The sequence below is a fragment of the Denticeps clupeoides genome, chromosome 14 (genome assembly GCF_900700375.1).
Source record: "Denticeps clupeoides chromosome 14, fDenClu1.1, whole genome shotgun sequence".
Lineage (NCBI taxonomy): Eukaryota > Metazoa > Chordata > Actinopteri > Clupeiformes > Denticipitidae > Denticeps > Denticeps clupeoides.
Window position 1 is genome coordinate 4,404,980 of NC_041720.1, and position 17,469 is coordinate 4,422,448.

General features: G+C 44.4%; 3 protein-coding genes and 2 long non-coding RNA genes across 6 annotated transcripts; 2 read left to right on the plus strand and 3 right to left on the minus strand.

Annotated features, from left to right (window-relative positions):
* Positions 1-3,368: 3,368 nt before the first annotated feature.
* On the plus strand, positions 3,369-5,892 carry irak1bp1 (interleukin-1 receptor-associated kinase 1 binding protein 1). Its single transcript, XM_028953348.1, has 4 exons — positions 3,369-3,652; positions 4,747-4,812; positions 4,911-5,041; positions 5,112-5,892. Exons 1-4 carry the CDS (start codon positions 3,383-3,385, stop codon positions 5,371-5,373), a joined length of 729 nt encoding a protein of 242 aa, XP_028809181.1. The 5' UTR covers positions 3,369-3,382; the 3' UTR covers positions 5,374-5,892.
* Positions 5,893-5,979: 87 nt separating this feature from the next.
* LOC114803404 (uncharacterized) lies at positions 5,980-8,684 on the minus strand. The gene is made up of 4 exons (XM_029002926.1): positions 8,481-8,684; positions 7,537-7,584; positions 7,169-7,364; positions 5,980-6,686 (listed from the first exon to the last, which is right to left on the minus strand). Exons 2-4 carry the CDS (start codon positions 7,540-7,542, stop codon positions 6,238-6,240), a joined length of 651 nt encoding a protein of 216 aa, XP_028858759.1. The 5' UTR covers positions 7,543-7,584; positions 8,481-8,684; the 3' UTR covers positions 5,980-6,237.
* Positions 8,685-8,973: 289 nt separating this feature from the next.
* On the minus strand, positions 8,974-11,402 carry LOC114803405 (uncharacterized). 2 transcript variants are annotated; one of them, XR_003751918.1, is made up of 5 exons: positions 11,225-11,397; positions 11,026-11,149; positions 10,789-10,825; positions 10,253-10,457; positions 8,974-10,147 (listed from the first exon to the last, which is right to left on the minus strand). It is a non-coding gene; the product is annotated as an uncharacterized LOC114803405 (long non-coding RNA). The 2 variants fall into 2 exon arrangements; XR_003751917.1 differs by having other exon boundaries at positions 8,974-10,457; positions 11,225-11,402.
* On the plus strand, positions 10,147-11,413 carry LOC114803406 (uncharacterized). Its single transcript, XR_003751919.1, has 3 exons — positions 10,147-10,524; positions 10,656-10,699; positions 11,250-11,413. It is a non-coding gene; the product is annotated as an uncharacterized LOC114803406 (long non-coding RNA).
* Positions 11,414-12,025: 612 nt separating this feature from the next.
* Positions 12,026-15,944, minus strand: LOC114763531 (uncharacterized). The gene is made up of 6 exons (XM_028953279.1): positions 15,561-15,944; positions 14,273-14,457; positions 13,970-14,157; positions 13,496-13,549; positions 12,993-13,052; positions 12,026-12,812 (listed from the first exon to the last, which is right to left on the minus strand). The coding sequence occupies exons 2-6, from the start codon at positions 14,451-14,453 to the stop codon at positions 12,642-12,644; spliced, it is 654 nt and encodes a 217-aa protein (XP_028809112.1). The 5' UTR covers positions 14,454-14,457; positions 15,561-15,944; the 3' UTR covers positions 12,026-12,641.
* Positions 15,945-17,469: the final 1,525 nt, after the last annotated feature.

Below are 17,469 nucleotides of genomic sequence, written 5' to 3' on the forward strand. Positions count from 1 at the left end.
TCGGGTTACGGCCGTTAACTGCGGCTTTGAACTTTTACAGGACGCTGAAAGTGAGCCATACCCTAAAACCGAGGAGGGCTGCAGGGGAGAGCCGACCGGATCAAACCCCGACTTCACACTCCAAATGTCCAGGCCAAGGCTGACCTGGGAATAAACCCCCCCTCTTACACGTCCAGCATGTTGGGATCTGGCCACTGTAGAAGTGGATCTTACACTAAACCCCGACATCCCAACAGCCCCACGGTTGTCCAAGAAAGCAAAACACTCCGGCTTTTACCAAGTCATAAAGTCCAGCAGATCCTGTTCAGCTGCGGTGCGGCGCTGAGGCCCATGAACGGCCTGACGCCAACGAGGCAGAACCAATAAACAGCCCCCCCGACTCGGACCTGCCAATCAAACAGCGCGCAGCTCGGCGGTTACGAGAATGACCATCACGGACGTTCTCAACTCAAATCTGCTTTCATTCCACATTCAGCCACTACAAATGATAAAAAACGTTGCTGGGCTGACGTAAAGCTTTTCAGGTCATGCGACACGGAGGTCACGTTGGGATGAATTCTGAAGAAGTTTATTCAGGCTAAAACACACTGCTACACATGAAACCTGCACACACACACACACACACACACAGCTGGGATGTAGTCAAAATACATATCATAGTGATCCGTACGGAGAATAAAAAAAAAAAGATGCCTCCGCGATCACTCCATGTCATGTGTCATTAATAACTGTTCATTAAGAAACCATCTGCTGAAATGTAGATGTGGATTGATATTAATGTTGATAAAAATGTAAATGTATAAAACGTAAAGTGCAAATTCAAGTATTGCAAAAGAAAACTAAACAGACTATTATACAAAACATCATATACACACACACAGTCTGGACAGACCGTAGCTCCCACCCAGACAGCTTCTGCCCGAGGCGAAGCTCCGCCCCCTCCTGTTGACATTTCTAATCATGTCCAGAGTTCCATCTCTAGAGATCAAAGGTCAAACTCTGCTTTTTTCCCAGGATTCAATATGCAACCCGCAGACTGGGGCAGTGTTCCTGCGACTCTGATCCCCTCTGAGTCCAAAACACGCCACATCAGGAGCTGACCAGGAACGGCAGAACCATAAATCATCATCATCGGAGCTGTAGTGTTGAGGCCGCCTGCGCGTGCGCACACAACTAAAACCACACACACGAAAAGGAGAAAGACACCCAGAGCTGGTGTGTAACGAGACATTAAGCCGCCAGCTCTTTGTGTATAATGTGTATATGTGTGTGTGTGTGTGTGTGTGTGTGTGTGTGTGTGTGTGTGTGCAACAGATAAATGCGAAAGCAGCCAGGAACATCTCCCGACACATGCTGGGATGCATGGCCCCGCCCCCCACGCAGCCCCGTTATCTGGCTCTGAAAGGCCTCTCTGTGTCCGGCTCTGTGTCCCCGCGCGCCGCAGGAGGAATCGCAGGATCCGGGGCCAGACCGAAGGCACAGAACGGGCCCCTCCGCAGGGGCCCCGACACATATACGGTTTCAAACGCCAACCGGGCAAGATAAGCGAAACCTGAGACAACAACAACAAATCTTCTGGACTGGAGATGAGAAGGAGCGGCGTGCGGTTGTATAAGAGGGAACAATCAGTGCGATTTTGAACAGTGGATAAAAAAGATCATAGAGCAACCTGGTCAGAAACCCATGCCCCATAGTCACAAAGAGCGTGTGCACTTTCAAAAAAAAGTGGTGGCCTAGCGGGTAAGGATACAGACCCATAAACAGAAGGTTGACGGTTCGTATCCCGACCCACCAAGGTGCCACTGAGCAAAGCACCGTCCCCACACACTGCTCCCCGAGCGCCTGTCATGGCTGCCCACTGCTCACCAAGGACGAAGGTTAAAAGCAGAGGACACGTTTCACTGCGTGCACTGGGTGCTGTGCCGTGTCACATGTGACAACTAATCACTTTCACACTTCATGCATGCATGTTTGGTCTGATTTGAAGAGAATTTGATGGGAGCATGAAGTCCAGTTACTTCTGCAGATGGTGGAATTCTGGCAGAACTGGCGCCCGCTTGTTCTGCTCCTCAACCAGCGTTCTCGGGTCACTGAATCCTGGTGCATCCTCGATTAAACCCAAGATTCAACAACACATCCGGGTGTTTCACCTGTACTCCATCTGTACTCCACGTCTTGTCACCGTGGACACATGAGAGTCTGGGAACGAGTGTGAAGTTGAGGTACATGATGAGGTCATCGGATTGGGTCCCCAGTTTTTGATCCACTATGAAACCATCTTTGGCACAGAAGCAATTTAATTACCTACTCACAGTCTTCACAGATGAAATTATTATTTTTACTTTATTTTAGTAAAGTCGCATTCATGAATTATGGGCAATTTAAATCAAAAGATTTGGATGATATTTTAAGGGAAATTTCCAGCAATTGTACAGCGTCTCAGAGGAAGGGGAAGCCAGGCACAGAAGGGAAAATTATGGACATTCATAGTCTGAATTCACTGATTTGCCTCAGTCAAAAAAAAGAAGGCAAAAGTACATCAGGGGGCCAAAGGTGTTCTTCTGGGACAATATCGGTGTAATGCCAGGATAAAGAAAACCTGAGATGTTCATCACACAGTCACATACACGCAGCAGCGGTTTAAAAATGTGGTGGGCACAATCAACCACACTTACTTTCACACACATTTCTAAATTCAGTCAAAATAATGCAAGGGCATTTTATAATGTGGAGAGCAAATAGATTTCAGTTCATTCAACATACACAAGCATGGTGAAATTTCATAAATATTTTAGGATATATGAATATATGATCAAGCCTGGAACATATTTCATTGCAAATAGTAGGTGTTGGTTTTTACATTTTAAATTAGTATATAAGAGTAGCAATAGTAATATAGTTATGATATTGTTGTTGCGATGATTATTTTAAAAATGGAAACTCACTTTTAATGGGTGTAGATCCTTCAGAAAAATAAAAAGTCAAGACGTTGACAGTAAAATTAATACTCATTAGTAACAGTACCAGTTTTTATAACCATGCGTCATATTAAACAGTTTATTTGCGACGGGGTAAACAGCCACTTTTTACAGTCAGTACGTCTAAACCGCGTCTCACAGCGCCACCCCGAGGACAAATCGGGACATGTTTCTACATTGTCTCAACTGTGGTGCATTTGGACGGATGAATTTTTAGAAAATGTGTTTTCACATTCTATTGTGAACTTATCGTCACAGGAAACAATGATAAAACTTAACTGCGGATGTTAATTCCACGCTATTCCACGTTGAATTCCTATTAACCCCAGAAAACTACATTTCCCGTCCCGCCCCTGAACACGTTGCCGCGGTAACCCCCGACGCCCCCGCCTCTCTGCGCCGCGATGGCCGCCAGTCCGTCTCGTGTGTTCGCGACGCTGCTCCCGCTCGCCGCGGACGAGAACGCGCCGAGCCCCGGCGGCGGCGCGGGGAGACCGGCCGCGCGCGCCCGCGAGGTCCAGGTCGCCGGGAGCGCGCAGGTGACCGCGTCCGCCGACCGCGGCGTCGTCGCCGTCCGCGTCGGCAGCAGCAAGGAGGCGGCCAGCGACGCGCGGTGCAGCGTGGGCCGGCGCCTGGACTACATCCTGCAGACGCTGCGGCAGCGCGGCGTGAAGGTGACGCTTTAGCGACGGCGCCGTCTGCTGGCAGAGCAGACTCAATTCTCAGTTTCTAATTTTATTTGTCACGTACAAATGCGCTATCTTATAGCCTTTTAATGTTGTCGTTAAACATTGACATGTGTGTAGAATAGTGTTCTCCATCCGCAGACTTTCGCTTGTAGGAGATCATAGATAAATAAACGCTGGCTGTCGCGTTAAATACGTGCGTCTACGGCGGCGAATACGTCAACAGAGCCGCCATCTTGGGAGGGTCTGGCGCTCGATAGAGAAGCGGTTTTTGAAAACGTAGCATAATTGTATGTTCAAAATATCATCTGCATGTGTGCATTTTTTCAGTCGAAATAAACTTAAATTACACTCGTACTATGTGCAGAACAATGCAAACACAAACACCACACAAAAGGCCAGCAATGTTTGCTCAAAGACCCTGCCTTTCTTCATCATGAGCCCTGTAGCCTTTACCACTCACTTTACATTTATATTTACACTTTTATCCAAAGCAACAGGCATCTATATGAATTTGTAGGGAACTACAGATAATGAACTGTACACAATACATGTTTCAGACAAGGAAAAGTCTTTCTTGGTAAGCATTTACCTGCTTATTTGGATTAAATAACTATAGACAGGGCAGGTAGAACTGCATTATATAAGGGTGTCAGAACAGAAAGTTTCCTTATAGAAAATCTTACTTATGAAATGTTATGCCTTGATCCTTCGTTATTACAGCCGTATGCATTGCAAAAAGCTCGTTATTTTCAGTCGTACCATCAGAGGAGCGTGGTTGATTGAACTTAGAACCCCGTCCAAATATGGCGGCGGTATTGACACCTGCTAAGATGCTGAGTGTGACATGTAGTGTATATATCTTTGGTAGGAGATCAGTCATTAGTTTACAGAGTTGGGAGAGACCTCTTGCTTCAGCACTGATGGTTTGGCTGACCCTCTGACCCAAGTCACAGCAGGGTTCCATGTAGCCTATAGAAAAGCAAATTTGGGTGGTTTGATCTGATATGACCCTCAGACATCAGATCTGTCGGGGTCGTGGGGGTTACTTTTTTGAAACCCAGACTTTTTTCCTGTCCCAGGACGAGGACACAAGCGTCACCCGGCACATCCAGAGACACGAGCAACTCTACAGCGTGGAGGCCGAGGTACAGCCGTCCACAACAGGCGTGCTGAGTGTGTGTTTGGGTCTAATGCTCAACTATGGCTTAATATTTCAGCTTCTGTGTCTGTGTGTGTGAGACAGGTCAGAGTGGTGTTCTCTGATTTTGAGAAGATGGAGCAGGTTTGCTTTGTTCTCATGGAGAAGCTGGACAGGAGTGTCCACATTGGAACTCCACAATTCACTCACAGCGCTGAGAGCTTGAGTATACTGAGGTAAAATATACACACAGACACACACACACACGTAGTATTTACACATTAACGGTATCCCTTGGTTTCCTAGACGACGAGCGTGTGTAGCAGCGGTGGAAAATGCCCGTTTGAAGGCGAATGAGGTGTGTTGCATTCTGGGACAGGCCCTTGGTCGTCCTCTTCTGGTTCGAGAGGAGGAGTCACGTGAGTGGGGGTGCGGCCCCTCAGAGGAACCAGCCTCCCAACCTGTGACGCTGCAAGAGAGGGTGGACCATACCGCTGTCACTGCCTACTCGCGTGTCTTTGTGACCTTTGACCTCAAACCCAAAGAAAGTTCCAGGAGGAAGATGTAGGCGGCGTATGTGTGTGGCAGCGGGTTTTATGAGGACAGACAAAGGTTTTATATCAACTTGATGTCATCAGATGATGGACATCGTGCTGGAGCAGAAGACAGAAATGTCTGCTGATTGTCCTCTTGACACGCACACACACATATGGATTTTTCTCCTGTGCCCTGATTTGCATCGACAGAGATTAAGTTTTTTTTTTATGACTTTTATAACACATGCTGTTCTGCAGACGGAAATCGGTCACTTAGCAAAATGACGCAAAGAGGAAAATAAAGTGACTGAACTGGAGCGTGCGCATTTTATCATGGACGCAAGAAAAAAGAAACAACAAATCTTAGGTTGAATGTATTGTTGTGTCCATTTTTAATAATGATGAAATTCATCGATCGAATATGTGAGTGTACGCTGTCCTGAGTAATAGGACTAAGCGGCTAAGGATCGTCAGTGAGTCGAGAAATGACGCGCATCATGTTCTATGATGGCAAGGGGGTGCCTGTAAAAAAATAAAAAGCGTTATTCTAAGGCAGCGATCAGATTTTTTTTTCTCAGACATTTGGTTTGTTCCCAGATGAACCTAAAAAAAAAAAAAAGCACAGGAAAACACAGCGGTGGCTTGTGACGTTTTTTATTTAGGTCAGAGGTCGTGGATCAACACAACCCTACTGTTTCAAGCATGCTGAGCTTAATTGCTTACTCGCAGTTCCTTCATTTTGAAATACATTTAAAAGATAGATATATAAACGCTAGGTGTTGCGTTTGCGGTGACGCCAAGTGCAATTATTGGATGCTTTTCTTTGCGGTACATTAAGATCTAATAGAAAATTCTGTAAATGCTTCCGTTGGTTTTAACGTTTTAAAGTTTTAAAGTCAGCCTATTTTGTTTGCCCTCTTGCCCAATGGACTTTTGAAGACGAAAAACGCCCCCCCAGCAACTGCAACCGCAAGAAGTACGCAACCAGCCACAACTTGCACCGCCATGACGGCAACTCCAACCACAAGAAGCAGTACAATAACGACGAGCAGAACACGGGCATATGGGGTACGCAGCCATTCTTTCATAGATGCAGATGTCCCAAAAGGTCCATCAACGTGGCTCTCATATGGGCTGTGGAGCTTGTGTCCATATCTGTGGAGGTGGGCTGACATGGTTTCCAGCGCTATGTTGTTCCTGTCGCATTTCAGCAGGCCCTGGTCCTCGTAGAACAGCGTGTCGATGACGATGATGTCTCTGCCTTGCACGAAGGCCCGACTGCTTGGAATCACGTAGTCATGGTCAAACGTGTGGTGGAGCACCACCAGTATGGTCGGTTTCTTGCCTGAGGGTGACAGAAGGCTGAGAAGTTTGCACATTTACATAATACATAGTGCATAATCATACACAGGTTTTAGTCAGTAGTGAAACAAATGAAAGTTTTTCTCAACAGCAACTCCGGAATAGTTGAGAAAGGGACTGAACGCGTCAAAACACGCGAATAATCCTGATTAAAAAGTGAAAGTGGGAATGGTGTTGATGTGCAGAGATGTTCTAGAAGAACTTTACTCTGTAAAATTAATGAGTGCTCTCCTACAAGCAAAACGTCTACAGATGGAGAACAACAGGAGAACCGAGTCTCTTTCCCTACACACATCATGTCATCGTTTCATGAAATAAAGGTTTTCATTTCATCAAGGTTTTCCATACAGGTTTTTTTTTGTTGTTACGTTAACAACATTGCTCGCAGCTTCTTTTCACATGTTTGTGTTGGTGCACAGTACTGTTTGTTATATACATTTAAACTTGTACAGGACGAATCTCTACCTGGAACTCTCTGGAGTATACTCTCAATGTCGGTTCCAAGCCGGGAGACGTTAATGCAGAACACCATGGCGACGTCACAAGCGTCCACGGATTCCACGGCCATTATTTGAAAGTCCCTCGCTAGGCGGTTCTTGATCTCATCCACGCAGGCGTGGGCATGTTCGCATATAATAAAAAGCACCTGCAAGGCCGTCACCTGGGGAGACAATGCAGGACGCTGACACTGAAATCTGAACATTTCACAGACGTAAAACGTTAAAGCTGGAGCGCTTCGGCACTCAAGCACGTCGATTTTGAAAAATAACTAGACTGTGTTAATGGAGATGCTGGACCATCAGATCCAGGCCTGGGCTGCAACATGAACTTACCTCCATGGTGCCCGAGCGCTGGAGATATGAACGCAAAAATGCTTCTTCCTACAGCGAGAGAGAGAAAATGGGTGACCAGATCATTCACAGAGCACATTCACTTTCATTATCTTCAGATCCAGTTCTGGCAGCTTCCCCGACTTTAAAACCCTTACAACGTCCCTGACGGATGATTCTTCACTCAATGTTGGTGGGAAAGTGTAACTTTTTAAAGGAAAAATGGGATTGATTAGTTTATGTGTTTAAAATATTTTAAAATTTTAGTTTATGGGTGAATGTTTTTCTTTTACTACCATACTCAGAGGTTTGCGGTGCTAACTGCTGTTGGCCTGTTGTACTGTTAACGTGGGTTAAAAGCGGGGGACATATTTCGTTGTGTGCACCATGTGCTGTGCTATGTATCCCAAGGACAATCACGTCACTGTCACTACGTGTCCAATTAGGAAATGTTTTCGCTGTTAGAGACGATTAAAGCCAGTGTTCAGGAAGACACAAGCACACAGCTACAGTGCAGCAGGATGCCACGCCTATAAACACTGCATGCCCCGCCCCCTGACGTCACATACGCTCATGATCGTTTTAATGAACGTCAGAAAAAATAAAAGCCATGAGTTCCCTTGCAAAACTAGCAACAGATCATTAGAACCATAATAAATCGTTGTACTCTTACTTTCTGTTACTTAAGTACATTTGAAGGTGAATATGTTTGCAATTGTTTTATTTTGTTCGTGCTGGAGTCGCTCCTGCTTTAACTCAAGCGCCCGGCGTGCGTACCTTCGACCTGTGGGCGAACCTGCGAACCGCGTTAGAACCGGTGAGTTATAATAGGAAACCGCGCCGAGCTGCGCCACGACAGCGACGTTCCGGATCGAGGCGCAACACGACAGTCCGGAACCGAACCGAACCGAACCGAGCGACACGACAAACAAAGCCGCGGCAGATACCTTCACCGCCTTCCTGCTCGACGGGCTCTTCTTCTGCTCTTCTTCTGCCAGCAGGTCAGTGCGCACAGCGGCCTGTGGGCGTCGTCCTTCCAGGAGACTCCTCGTTTCTGGGAAACAGAAAGCGAAAGCGACCCCTTTTCCGGGAAAACTCCACTCCTGCTGCCAGCGAGGTGACCTCGCACATCCACGGTCGTGGCTTACAATCCCGACGCGGACCCTGTGTGGGCGGAGTTGGCGTGGTCTTCCCGTGTCGGCGCGGGTTTGTTCCGGGTCCTCCGGTTACCTCCAGCTGTCCAAATGCGCGAACACTGGCGACTCTAAATTGTCTGTAGGTGCGACTGAATAGTCTGTGTGTTTGTGTTTGTGTGTGTGTGTGTGTGTGTGTGTGTGTGTGTGTGTGAGTAATTATGGATAGAATTATAGTTATATAGAGAGTGAGTGAGTTTTGGCATCCTTCCCTCCAGTGTTGTACCCCTTTCAATAATAATTCAGGTTTGAGGAGTAACATTTAATTACAATAAAAAACAGACACCCTAAATTGCAGTTACATATTGAGAGATTCATGATTAAAATTTTTATATTCCTTACAAAACCTTGCCTGTATCCTCCCGCTGCAGTGTAATTCTCAAACTGAATTTGAATATGAATTGCACAAACAAAATTTGAATTGTTCAAAGTGAATCTAAGTTGAATCGGAGTATTTACATCCCTAAAAGTATAACGCAAATTAGCTTCTCCAAATTCAATTTCAATTTTACAATCTGGGTCCTTGAGAAAAAACAGCGCAGATTGGAGCGCAGATTCCCAACACAGCTCATCACCTCTGTGGCTGGGCATTCGAACCAGCAACCTTCTGATTACCGGTCTGTTTCCTTAACCACTAGACCACCGCTGCCCAGTGAAAGCGAACTAAAGCAATCGTTTTTGTCCTTTGTTCAGTAACACTATTTGTTAAGCACACAGACGGGGGCCGAATGTTGGTCTCATAAACATCTTCTCAGGAAGAATCTATTTGCCTCCTCCATTCTACCTCCGTTTGTGAGCAGGAGCAGGTTTTTATTTTCAACGACACAATAATACCCCAACACTACCGTCATGTAAGCCCTGTCTCATTTAATGTACCATTAAAATGTGATAAATACGTGGGGGGAGAATGAGATGCAAAGAACATTTGAAGGAAAACTAGAACGTGGAAAGGCGACCCATGCACCAAATATATACCTGCTATTAAAATACACTTTTGGGGTTATTGCCTCAATGTGGGAATTTTTGCGCAATTCTTTTTTTGTTGCCTTTATGGTTCGCCAAGCCTCTTTATGTCATGTCCATTGATCTGTTGTGACTGAACCCTGATCATAACCCTGGTTAGATGTTGGATCGTATACCATGCAAGTGGGAGGAGACCTGTTTACAGAGACGGTGATCATTAATTCCAGAAGATTGAAAATAGAGTTAACATTAAAGCAAAAATGGCAAAAATTACAATTACAATTTTGTATTTATGAATTATGAATTGACCGGGGCTTTTCTTGCTGTGTCCATATATACGGAGGTGGTCTGACAAGGTTTCCATTGCTGTGATGTTTCTGTCGCATTTCAGCAGGCCCCAGTCTTCATGGAACAGCATGTCGATGACGGCGATGTCTCTGCCGCGCACGAACCCACTACTGCTCGGCACGACATAGTCCCGGTCAAACGTGTGGTGGAGATATGTGCATTTCTTCAGATTATATATAGCAGTGTGGAGAAGACATGTGTTTTCAAGGCGTTACCTGGAATCCCCTGAATTGCGCTCTGAACGTCGGTTCCAAGCCGAGAGACGTTGATGCAGAACACCATGATGACGTCGCATTCATCCGCGGACTTTGCGTCCATCAGCTGGACCTTTCTCCCCAGCATGCCCTTGATCTTCTCAACGTAACCGTGGGCGTGTTCACATATAATGAACAACACCTGCAGTGCCGTCACCTGAGGATGCTGCCAGAAGTGCATACGAAAAATCTGGAACTGATTTCATCTGCAGAAGCTGTGCCTGAATACGCCGGTAATGCACAGTGGACATTAGAATTAAATTCCGTGCATGATTCGGTGCCACAGAGAGCCTTCACACAGGAAATATTCTCCAGATTCTGTTATGGTGTTTCTAAATGGATTCATTTCTTTTTCTACCTCCAGCTAACACTGATGCTGCTTATGACTGCTGATGATGACCAATCAGAGTAAGTGGCAGGAACTCACTGATTAAGTAAAATCTAAAATCGTTTTAAAGTAAGATCCTGCCCTGCACTGGTCTGCATCACAATCTTACCACCATCTTGTCTGGAAGTATGGACAAATGCTTCTTCCTGCAACAAAGGAGGAAAACTGTAATGTAATTTAAGTGAAACCGTGCATGTTTACAATGATCTTGTATTAAACAGACAAATGACACGTGCCATTATGAACAAATCATTTTAAAGAAAATCGAATGTGTTGCATTTCATAGGAAGTAAAATTGCACATCTTTTGCATGTCTGCATTGCAAATCTTCAGAAATCACGGATACCTCACAGCAGTCTTCCCACGGAGCTCCTCTTCTTATTATTATTCTTCTGCCACCTCGTCCGCCCGTGGGACCTTCTGCCTACCACCTGCGATGCATTTGCAGGCGACGCCTAGTTTCTGGATAACTGAAAGCGAAAATCGACTTCCGCGTTCGTTATCTTTACTTTATTTTGCAGAAGCTTTTATCCAAAGCGACTTACAGGAGGTTATCTGTCATCTGATCAGGTCTGGGCTGCTAAAAGGAATGTCATTGTCGCGGCGTGTCAACGACACCAAATCCACGCATTAGGCAGGCGAGGGAAACAGATGGACCGATCCAGAACTGTGTTCAGATCTTGGCCGGTAGGCCCAGTTTTTCCAGTTTCCTTTCAAAAGAAGTTACAGGACACCATTCCCATGAACAGGTTGGTGAGGAACAAACCAACACTAAACAGTCGTGTTGGACAGCTGAAGGTCATGCGGCATGTGGTGTCATCTTCAAATTAGGACATGTTTTAGTATAGCATAGGTGATGCAAAGTTCTTAAGAAATGACATGGCCTAACAACATTGTAGTAGCCTTTTACTTCATTAGTTACTGGTTGTGATTGTGTGATTTTCCAAAATGCTGCAGAAGCAAATGGTTAGTGAGTAATAACCACTTTAAATTCATGTTTGGGCTACAAAAAATTACTGAAAATGATAAAATTCCCCAAAATGCAGACTTGCGTTCCTCAGCCTTCTTCTTTTAACACATGTTGCTTCAGACAGGAGTATTAATAATAGCCCAATAAAGCTCGTTCTTGGGTGGTGTAGGGTGCTAGTAGCCTAGTGTGTGAGACACTCACCACAAGGTCCCAGGTTCAAACCCCACTTACTACCATTGTGTCCCTGAGCAGGACACTTAACCCATTAGTAGTGCAGAAATTGTCCCATGATGACCAGTTTATTTGAGAAATACCCATTTGCATCGTGAGGAAACACAAATGTGTGTTCAAAATAAACTATCCACACACATATAGCAACTATCAAGAGTGCTCATTTATTGAGTATTTACACAAAATGTGCATATTTTAAACACAACGCAGCAGTGAAACGGGGCATATACTACACCATTATCAAGTGACAACAGTTATTGACTAAAATTGAATCATGGCTGTGTGAAAATTAAAGCGTTATAATCCTTAATGAGAAACTATCATCTCGTGCATCACCAATGATGAAATAACTCCATCTCTGACCCAGTTGTTCCTCATCTTTGTTCAGCTAGCAGCTGCTTAACATGATGTTGCAAATGCAAAATGATATCTAAAAAGACAGTTCAGCCTATTCACATGACTTATACAATTTTATCAATTAAAACATTTCAAATATATAACTTGAATCATTGATTCAGTGAAAGGATAATCTGATTCATAATCTAACGATTAACAATAATTGACAATTAAACCCATTGTATTAATTAAATAAGTAAAAAGCAGCACTTACTTGGTCTACACACCATGAAATGTCTTATTTAACACAAATTCACTCTTTATGGCCTGGTAAATCATCTTAAACTAGACTCCTACATTCTAGTTATTGCTCCTAAACATTATATCCACAGATGATGATCTTCCACTGCTGTTCTGTGAACATGCTAACCAAATCGATACCAGTTAACAGAACACATTTGATATGCATAATAATATGAAAAACACAAGGGTTGAAGTGATCTGCGCAATGATCTGCGCAAAATGTAAACTACACACAAGCATGAGAACACCAAACAGACTTTACATTTATATGGTCGTAAAACTTGGTTGAAGCGCTGTTGGAAACAAGTGAAAAAGAAGGTCAGTGCTGTATGCAGTTGACCACACTGTCAGTGATTTACATTAATATAAGCTGTCATGGCCATTATTAAAACGATGCTGGACTCCATTTTACCATCTTGTTCTACACCTTTAGGAGTTGAGGAGACTTTTGACATGTTCGGTGGACAAATTACCTGAAAACTTCTGATTTGAGCCACTAAGGTTCGGAAGAGCCTCTGAACCAACCCAGTTGCCTTTAAAAATATTAAACACACATATGTAATACCATGTACATTTCTAGTTAGGATAATATTAACTGATGCATTCACTGAAAACACATCATGAATATAGTGCTGGGCAATGCTTGAGCCACTCCTACTGCTTTAAAAGTGAAGTACATAAAGTGAAGTGATAGTCATTGTGATACACAGCATCACAGCACATGGTGCAAACAGTGAAATGTTTCCTCTGCATTTAACCCATCGCCCTCAGTGGGCAGCCACGACAGGCGCCCGGGGAGCAGTGTGTGGCGATGGTGCTTTGTTCAGTGACACTTCAGTGGCACCTTGGCGGATCGGGATTTGAACCGGCAACCTTCTGATTACGGGGCCGCTTCCTTAACCGCTAGGCCACCACTGCCCACTTTCAAAGCAAAATATGACAAAATGAGAAAACAAACCATTAATAAAAAACGTACTTCTTGCTCTTTCGCTGGGACGTTGTCATTGCTTTCCCACGCGGCTTTCATAGACTGCAAAGAAAAAGGGAATTTAGAGGTGCGGCGGTCAGTGGACCAGACAAATAGCAAACCCTGGGCATCTTCAGGTACGCGCCAGCAGCACTCTCTACAGTACCGTGGGCTCCACAGGGCCTTCAGGACCAGCTAGTGCATCACATTCATGTCTGATGATTGATGGTTGAATCCCAATCATCACTACAGCAATACGCCTAGAGGGTAACGCATCCTCCAACCTTACTTAGCATCATTGTGTACCTGAGCAAGTGTCTCCAGGGGGACTGTCCCTGTAACTAGGATAAGAGTGTCTGAGAAATGGCATAAATGTATTCTACAGTATAAAGTCTTGTGTCAAACCAAAGGCGCAAGAATGGGCTGTTGTGATTGGGGAGGCGATTACTGCCTTTCAGAACTTCAAGAGGAAAAAAGCCAGACCTGTATCTTCTGGAGAATGTTCTGGTGGGCCACATGGTTCCTGCTGCACTCCAGCAGCCCTTGGTCTTCATAGAAAAGGCAGTCGACCAGGTAAATGTCCCTGCCTTCGACAAACCTTCTGCTGTCTGGTACCACATAATCTGGATCAAAGGTGTGGTGCATCAAGACCAAGATGACAGGTTTTGACTCTGTACAAAGAGTATGATAACATGATTATTAACATAAAATATTATCATATAAGTATGTAATTATGTAGATGTGTGTTTTATATTTGTGCCAAGTTGATTATAGCTGATTATCAACCTGGAATTTTCCCTAGAGCTGCGTCAATGTCGGTTCCGATGCGAGAAACAAGGGGACAGAAGGCCAGGATGAAATTACTCTCTTCCAGAGTGGACGACTCGGCTTCACCCCTCAGCCACACATTTTCTACGGGCACATGGTGGCTTTGGGTTTTTCCACAAAACACGACGAAGTATTTCATGTTTCTGAAACATGATCAGAAATACCACTTATCACAATACATGAACTTGACAGCAACACAAAAGGATCAGTCAATTTGAATCGAGTCTCCAATCTTGCAAAGCAATTAACATAACCTTAAAAAGGAACAAACCTCTTAATTCTGAACAGCTTTGGGGAAAAAAATAATGACAAATTTGGGTTGAGAAATTATTTAGTGTATCTATGTCTAAATCAGCTGATCCTCAAAAATGCACCTGTTGTGTTGGCTCTTGAGTTTTATGCCTGGAAAATTATTTGAACCCCTGCTAATTTTGGGGGATCAAATACTTATTTCATTAATGAAAATGCTAATTAATTTTGAACTATTTTGCAATGCATTTTTTGATATTATTCTGTCTCTCACTGTTCAAATAAACCTACCAAGGGCCAGTGGAGGGCCGAGCAGGTAAGGAAGCGGACCTGTAATCGGAAGGTTGCCAGATGACAAATTTGGGTTGAGAAATTGTGTTGTGTATATACAGTACAGGCCAAAAGTTTGGACACACCTTGTCATTCAATGTGTTTTCTTTATTTTCATGACCATTTACGTTGGTAGATTCTCACTGAAGGCATCAAAACTATGAATGAACACATGTGGAGTTATGTACTTAACAAAAAGTGGAGACCTGACCTTTGACCCAGTCACCGGACCTGAACCCAGTCGAGATGGTTTGGGGTGAGCTGGACCGCCTAATGAAGGCAGAGTGTGAAGGTTTTCAGTTATTTTACCTTTTTTTGTTAAGTACATAACTCCACATGTGTTCATTCATAGTTTTGATGCCTTCAGTGAGAATCTACCAACGTAAATGGTCATGAAAATTGAACAAGAAGGTGTGTCCAAACTTTTGGCCTGTACTGTATGTCTAAATCAGCTGACGACCCCCCCTTCTGATGACCATAATACAAACAACGTGACTGGTAAACCATCCAGTTTAACAATTTAATGCACGTTGCAATGTTGTTGCACTTTGATCCATAAGTGCAATGCATGTATCCTACACGTCACACTGAAGATATGGATAAAAGTGTGGTTATGCTTGACAATATTTCTAAAAAAAAAAAAAAAAACACCAAAAGCAGCACTCACCCGCGTGAACGTGTGTATCTTCTGAGACTGAGACCGACCCTGTCCCCGCGAACACGCGTCCTCTTTCACTTTCGTCTTCCTGGTGGCCGCACGGCGTGACGCAGCACGTCAACACGCGGCCGGGCCGTGACGGCTGACGTCAAACTGACGCGGATAAAACTAACGGAGCTTGAAACGGATGAAGCGTGAAAGTTGGGCAGCGTAGAAGGATACTTTTAAGGCGTGTTCGGGCACCTCCGAAATGCGCTTGTTCGCCTGTCAGAAGCTCTCTACGAGATCGATGTGTCTGCGCTCTCTGTCAGCACGTCTGGTCCTCAGATGAGTACAACAGAGATGTCACATTCCACGTCCGTGGACAGGTTTTATTAGGACGACAGAGACCGATTTGAGCCGCGTCACTCGGTGTTGCCAGGTTGGACGGGGTTGCGTTTGTAATCACAGCCGCATATTTGGCAACCCTGCTTGCACTACTTTGCGCATGGGACACAAGATATGTGAGATAAGATAAACGGACAACGAAATTTAAGGTGCAGTCGACTCAGTGTGGGGCATGTAGTTAAAACAGGAAATAGTACTAAACATAACATATAATGGATTTTTACAGTCTATTGCACTTTACTTCGCTTAGTGAGGTGGTATTGCATTTTATGGAGCTATACTACACACAGTACAGGCCAAAAGTTTGGACACACCTTCTCATTCAATGTTTTTTCTTTATTTTCATGACCATTTACGTTGGTAGATTCTCACTGAAGGCATCAAAACTATGAAAGAACACATGTGGAGTTATGTACTTAACAAAAAGTGGAGACCTGACCTCCACAGTCACCGGACCTGAACCAAATCCAGATGGTTTGGGGTGAGCTGGACCAACAAGTGCTAAACACCTCTGGGAACTCCTTCAAGACTGTTGGAGAACCATTTCAGGTGACGACCTCTTGAAGCTCATCGAGAGAATGCCAAGAGTGTGCAAAGCAGTAATCAGAGCAAAGAAACTAGAATATAAAACATGATTTTCACTTATTTCACCATTTTTTGTTAAGTACATAACTCCACATGTGTTCATTCATAGTTTTGATGCCTTCAGTGAGAATCTACCAACGTAAATGGTCATGAAGATAAAGAAAACACATTGAACGAGAAGGTGTGTCCAAACGTTTGGCCTGTACTGTATATGAATAAGTTTATTTTGAGTTTAGAGTCTGATGGCCAAAGCTGGAAGCGGCAATGACCGGGCTGTAATGAGTCCTGTGAAATGTCTATTGCTTTTTTGTGGCTGAGCAGATGACCCTGTGGAGCACCTTCATTTCAGAGGAAGTGCAGCTTCCATACCACACACATAGGGACGTACACTTTCTGTGGAACAGTGGTAGGAGGCGAGGAGCGGATTCTTGGGGAGCTGTTTTTCCTGAGAATACTCAGAAAGTACAGCAGTCTCTGCTGCGCCTTCATCAGCAGCTCCTCAGTTTTCGCCGCTCCAGGTCAGGTCTGGCCCAGGAACTTGGGGACACTGAGACCCCCTCCACAGAGTAGCTGCATGTCACTTTTATTTTTCCTGTAGTCAGAAGTGGATTTAAATAGCCAAGTATTAGGAAGGAACTAAAATGTCACAGCTAGTATAGCTAATATAAGTGACTATGTAATAACTGCATGTGATATTCGTCATTGCTTCTTTGCCTCATTCCTGTTGTGTGGACTCGTGCTCGGGCTCTTGAGTTTTATCCCTGGAAAATTATTTGAACCCCTGCTGATTTTGGGGGATCAAATACTTATTTCTTTAATGAAAATGCAAATTCATTTCTAATTATTTTGCAATGCATTGTTTGTTATTATTCTGTCTCTCACTGTTCAAATAAACCTACCAAGGGCCAGTGGAGGGCCTAGCAGGTAAGGAAGTGGACCTTTAATC

Excerpts from the sequence above, each read along its gene's own strand:
- irak1bp1 (XM_028953348.1), top strand. The coding sequence starts at position 3,383 with ATGGCCGCCAGTCCGTCTCGTGTGTTCGCGACGCTGCTCCCGCTCGCC. Across the intron at positions 4,813-4,910 it reads TCTACAGCGTGGAGGCCGAG|GTCAGAGTGGTGTTCTCTGA; the intron begins GTACAGCCGTCC and ends TGTGTGAGACAG. Across the intron at positions 5,042-5,111 it reads GAGAGCTTGAGTATACTGAG|ACGACGAGCGTGTGTAGCAG; the intron begins GTAAAATATACA and ends TTGGTTTCCTAG.
- LOC114803404 (XM_029002926.1), bottom strand. Across the intron at positions 6,687-7,168 it reads TATACTCCAGAGAGTTCCAG|GCAAGAAACCGACCATACTG; the intron begins GTAGAGATTCGT and ends TGTCACCCTCAG.
- LOC114763531 (XM_028953279.1), bottom strand. The coding sequence starts at position 14,453 with ATGAAATACTTCGTCGTGTTTTGTGGAAAAACCCAAAGCCACCATGTG. Across the intron at positions 13,550-13,969 it reads ACATTCTCCAGAAGATACAG|TCTATGAAAGCCGCGTGGGA; the intron begins GTCTGGCTTTTT and ends TTTTCTTTGCAG. Across the intron at positions 13,053-13,495 it reads TCCCAGCGAAAGAGCAAGAA|GCAACTGGGTTGGTTCAGAG; the intron begins GTACGTTTTTTA and ends ATATTTTTAAAG.